This window comes from Gracilinanus agilis, unplaced genomic scaffold, assembly GCF_016433145.1.
Source record: "Gracilinanus agilis isolate LMUSP501 unplaced genomic scaffold, AgileGrace unplaced_scaffold10070, whole genome shotgun sequence".
In the NCBI taxonomy this organism is placed as follows: Eukaryota; Metazoa; Chordata; class Mammalia; order Didelphimorphia; family Didelphidae; genus Gracilinanus; species Gracilinanus agilis.
Window position 1 is genome coordinate 1 of NW_025340335.1, and position 5,439 is coordinate 5,439.

Below are 5,439 nucleotides of genomic sequence, written 5' to 3' on the forward strand. Positions count from 1 at the left end.
GAAGGGAGGGGGTAAGGGAGAAAGGGAGGAGGGAAGGAGGGGAGGAAGGAAACAGAGAAGGAAGGAAGGAAGGAAGGAAGGGAAGAGAGAAGGAAGGAAGGTCCAGACCAGCTTCTGCTTCTCACTTGCTCCCCCTCCACTACCTTACCTGCTTTATGTCACTTTTTAACTGCAGGATTCCTGCCCGTTCAGTTTTGGTCACCCCAGCAGCACCGACTTCATGAATGGAAATAGCAGGGCTGACATTGGAATCAGCAGGACGCACTAAAGAGTGAGAGTGAAAGTGACAGCAGGAGGGAGAGGAGATGGAGACAGAAGGTTAGGGAGGGAGAGTAGTCATTTGGTGGGTGTCTTCCTAGGCCAGGTCAGAGTCTGAGCTGGTTCCTGGAGATGTAAAGACAAATAGACCCAGGCCCTGCCCTCCAGGAGTTTCCATTCTCTTGGTAATGGAATCATGGGATCCTCAGGGGAAGGGGAGAATCCTGTGTGCAGAGTCACTTTGCACAGCCTGTGCTGTGTGGGTGGGGGGGGGCAGAGTGTAGGATGGGGTGTCTGAGCTGAGCCCCAGTTCTGGAGGAAGCTGGACCAAGACAAGGAGAGGAATGACACCAAGGAGAGCTCCAGCACGCTTGGTCCTGATGGCCAACCACGGAAGCCACATGTCCTCCTCTAAAGGAATACCATGTAATAACTCCCTCCAAGTTTAATGGTCACTCTAAGGACATTTGCCAGGGCAAGAAGACATAGATGTGCCAATGAAAGGCAAAGAACCAGCTTACAAAAAATACCACTCTCACCAAGGACAGAATTTCCATTGGACTCATATCCCCTTAAAGGGTCTGCACGCCTACTGGCACTCACTGGTGCCCTCTGGTATACATGTTCTTGCTCACACTGTTGCCTGGACCTGGAATGCCATCTCCCCAATTCACTGCCTGAATTCCTGCCCATCCTAAGAGTCCTAGGCAAGCATCACTTCCTCCTTGAGGTTAACACTGCCAGGAAGTGATCCCTGCTCGCCCTCTAACCTCCCACAGCCTAGTGATTTGCAGGCCTCTAGGGCTTTGTTGCCCCAAGTGGGCAATTGGTTATCTATCGGATATTTAGATAGGAACTAGGGGTGGGGCATCCCTGCCCAAATCTCTAGTGCAGTGCCCTGCTGACAGGGGGTCCTCAGGAAGTCTCATCCTCCCGCCACCCCACCTACCTGCCACCATGGCAAAGCTGAGAAAGACAGAGCACCCCTATTTGTCTATTCTGCTCTGTTCTAACTGCCCGGCATGAGATGCTGCCATCCTGGTTACTGCACAGCTAGAGAAATTGCTAAAGCCTGGAACTCTGGGGCAAAGGTGAGAAGGCCTGCCAGCTGGGCAGGCACTGGGTGCCAAGTGGGTGCCAAGAGGCTGAGCCCAGAGACATTCTGCCTTTCGGGGCTTGGGCCACAGAAATCCATCCCTACCTTCCTAGAACAGCAACTCTCTGAAGCCTGGATGGACCAGTGCACTTTGCACTTACCACTTTTTTCCACACCAAACTCTTTGCCACTGAGAATGTGGTGCAGGAGATTCTTCAAAGCTGAAGGACTGAGGTTCATCAGGCTCTCTGTGGCTTCTTCAGCTGAGCATCAAAAAGTCAAAGATGGGGGTAGAGGGTGGGGCAGAGGCCATGGCTTCTGGTCATGCTCCCTCCCCCTCCTCCCCACTTTCCTTCAGGATCCATTTCCATTTTCATGATCTACTTGACAGTGAGAACCCATTTCTCATAAGCATTTATTAAAGGCGACATGCTATATACAGAGGCTAAAGAACCAGCCTCTGAGGCAGAAAGATCCAAATTCGAGTCTTGCCTCGGAGACCTCCTGGCTGCATGTCCCTGGACAGGCCCGTTCTCCTCTCAGTGGCTCACCATCATATTTCCTCAGCTCTCACCCACTCTCTCTACTTGCTCTTCTCAGGATTGTTAGTTACTGCCCTGGCTTCGGTTACCACCTCCGGGTGGACGACTTCTAAACCTGCACCTTCACCCTCCACTTTCCTCCCAGACCTCCTGTTCCATATTTCCCACTGCCTGCTGGGTAGCCCCATAGCACTTCTGACTAAGCACACCCAAGCTCAATTCTTCGGCTTCCCCTCCAAACCTTCCTCTCCCCTTTATGTCTCTATTTTTGCTGATGAAATCCTTCCCCGGGCAGCCATCAAGGCTTCAAACCTCCCCTCGCCCATGTTTGACATAATGGTAGCCAACCGGCAGCGGAGCAGGCTCCCACCAGGACCCAAGAGGCTACAGAACGACAGTCCAAGTGAGATACCTGAGCAGCGAAGTGACTGCACCAGCTCTGTTGCCATCACCTGGATGATAAGGCCGATCCGGAGCCGGAACATCTCCGCAAAAAGGCTGGGTTGAGTTCGCATGTACATGGCCAGGTACACCAGGATCTCCTGGACATGCAACAGGTTGAGAGAAGAGAAGAGAAGAGCAAGCAAGTCAGGGGTCCAAGCGTGGCTCTCTCCCTTGAAGGGTGCAGCCACCAAGGTGGGCCTTGCCGCTCTGCTCACCTGTGTGAGAACTGAGATGTTCACGTCATTCTCGCTGGCTTCATCGATCAGCTTGGTGAGCTCTTCATAGGGCAGAGGGCTGAGGGATGAAAGCTTCCAGCATCACAAACGACATTCTAGTCTCATCAGAACCCCCAACCCCACTGAATTCAGCGTATTAAAAACAAGACTCCAGGCCTGCTCGCCTGCCCAAGGGATTGTTCTCCACTTGCCTATCGCTCAGCTTCAGTTCCCCAGGCTCAAAACCAGCTCTCATTCCCCTTCAGCCCACCATCTGGTCCGCTCTCCATGGTCACCAGGGCTTCCTTCCTTGGTGCCATCCTTTCACCCACTCTGTTTTCATAATCACAATCCAATTCCAGGTCTCAATCACCTTCCACATTCCAACCCTAGGGGAGGGGCCATGGAAAATGCCAAAGCCTAAAGCTAGCAGTAGCAATTGGAGAAGAAAAAGAAATGGAAGGCATTAAAGCAGGCAACGAGGATCTGCGCACGACATGACGGCATACCCAGAGAATCCTAGAAAGTCAGCCCAGGAACTAGTTAAAATAATGAATAACTTTAGCAAAGTGGCAGGACACACAACCAAGCCACAGGAGTCATCGGCGTTTCTATAGAGTTCCAACACAACTCAGCAGCAAGAGTCAGAAAGGAAAGCTCCATTTAAAATCACTCCAGACAACAGGAAACATTTGGGAATCGGCCTGCCAAGACAAACTCAGGAAGTAGATGATTGGAAAACTATAATAAAAATGACAGTTCTGCCCAAATTCACTGACCTATTCGGTGCCGTACCTATCAAACTCCCAAAATTCATCTGGAAGAACAAAAGGGAACTAATGAAAAAACCGTGAAGGACGGTGGCCCAGCAGTACCAGATCTTAAACTGTACCATAAAGCAGCGGCCATCAGAACAACCTGGTACTGGCTGAGAGATAGAAGGCTGGATCAGTGGAACAGACTTGGGGTAAGTGAGCTCAGCAAGCTGGTGTTTGATAAACCCAAAGAGCCCAGATTTTGAGACAAGAACCCATTATTTGACAAAAACTGCTGGGAAAATTGGGAAATAGCATGGCAAAAATTGACCAAGATAAGGTCAAAATGGGTATATGACTTAAGCAGAAAGAGTGATGATATAAGTAAATTAGGTGAACGTGCAATAATATGCCTGTCAGATCTCTGGAGAAGGGATGAGTTTAAGACGAATCGAGGGATAAAGAACATTACAAGATGTAAAACAAATCATTTTGATTATATTAAATGAAAAAGGTTATGTACAAAACCACCCATGAAACCAAAATTAGAAGGGAAGCAACAAACTAAGAAAAAATTCTGTAATAAAATTCTCTGACAAAGTCTAATTTCCCAAATATACAAAGAACCTAGTCAAATTTATAAGAAATCAAATTATTCCCCAATGGATAAATGGGCAAGGGACATGAATAGGCGATTTTCAGATAAAGAAACCAAAACTATCGATAAGCACATGAGAAAGTGCTCTAAATCTCTCCTGATTAGAGAAATGAAATCAAAAGAACTCCGAGGTACCACCTCACACCTGGCAGATTGGCTAATGTGACAGCAAAAGAAAATAATAAATGTTGGAGGGGACGTGGCCAAATTGGGACACTAATGCATTGCTGGGGGAGTTGTGAACGGATCCAACCATTCTGGATGGCAATTTGGAACTCTGCCCAAAGGCTTTAAAAGACTGCATTCCCTCTGATCCAGCCATACCGCTGCTGGGTTTGTATCCCAGGGAGATTTTAAAAAGGGAAAGGACCTGTTTGTACAAAAATATTTATAGCTGCACTTTTTGTGGTGGCAAAAAATGGGAAACTAAAGGAACGTCCCTGGATTGGGGAATGGCTGAACCAAGTGTGGTGTAGGATGGTGATGGAGTACTATCGTGCTGTAAGGAATGATGAACTGCTTGATTTCATATGATCTGGAAAGACCTCCATGAACTGATGTGGAGTTTATGAACAGAACCAGGGGAACATTGTATTCAGAAACTGAAACATCGAAGGACAATCAGATGTGAGAGACTTTGCTACTGACGGCAGTGCAGTGACCCAGGACAATCTCGAGGGACTTAAGAGAAAGAATGTAGCCACCTCGAGAGAAAGAGCTGTGGTGGGAGCAGAAATGCAGAAGAAAACAGATGATTTGTCACTTGTTTATATGGGTGTGTGATTGGGGGTTTTGGCTTTAAAAGATGACTCTCTTACAAACGTGAATAACATGGAAATAGGATTTGAGTGAGAATATATGTATAACCCAGTGCAAGGGCTTGCCAGCTCTGGGAGGGGGAAGGAAGAGGGGAGGGAGACAACATGAATCACGGAACCATGGGAAAATTTGTAAAAATAAAAAATTTAATAGCCAAAAAAAAAAGGGAAATAAAAGAAACCAGAGATGTCATTTGTGGACTCCTGCTCACGAAGTCTGGTTGTAGCCAGACCCACTCATCTGGCCGGGATTCACACAAGTGCCCCCAAGCCAGGTTCCTGGGGTAGAAGATCAGCTTCCTTCTCTTTGGGGTCTTAGGCAGACCCAAGACAATAGCAAGGGTGCCACAGAGAATGGGACAGTTTTGATAACAGCTTTGCTGGACCTGCCCTCGGAGAGTCAGTGATGCCAGGGCTGGAAGAAGGGGAGAAGCTGTGGCCTCTCCCATTCCCCATTCAGAGTCAGAGCTTGCAGGTGGTTGGAGCTAGAAATGAGCCTGCAGGGCTTCTCATGAGGAAGCCCTTAATAAATGCTTTCTCAGTGAGTCATGCATTCATTCTTCCTTGGCAATGGCAACCAAAGAAAGAAAGGAAGAAAGAAAGAAAGAAGGAAGGAAGGAAGGAAGGAAGGAAGGAAGGAAGGAAGGAAGGAA

At 48.2% G+C, this 5,439-nt stretch overlaps 1 protein-coding gene across 1 annotated transcript; it reads right to left on the reverse strand.

The window, feature by feature from the left end:
- Nucleotides 1-148: 148 nt before the first annotated feature.
- On the reverse strand, nucleotides 149-2,648 carry LOC123253898 (phosphorylase b kinase regulatory subunit alpha, skeletal muscle isoform-like; the record flags this gene model as incomplete). The annotated part of the gene is made up of 4 exons (XM_044682995.1): nucleotides 149-264; nucleotides 1,516-1,617; nucleotides 2,309-2,438; nucleotides 2,556-2,648. Coding segments are annotated over 4 exons (441 nt in total), but the record flags the coding sequence as incomplete, so codon positions are not given.
- Between the last annotated feature and the right edge of the window lie 2,791 nt (nucleotides 2,649-5,439).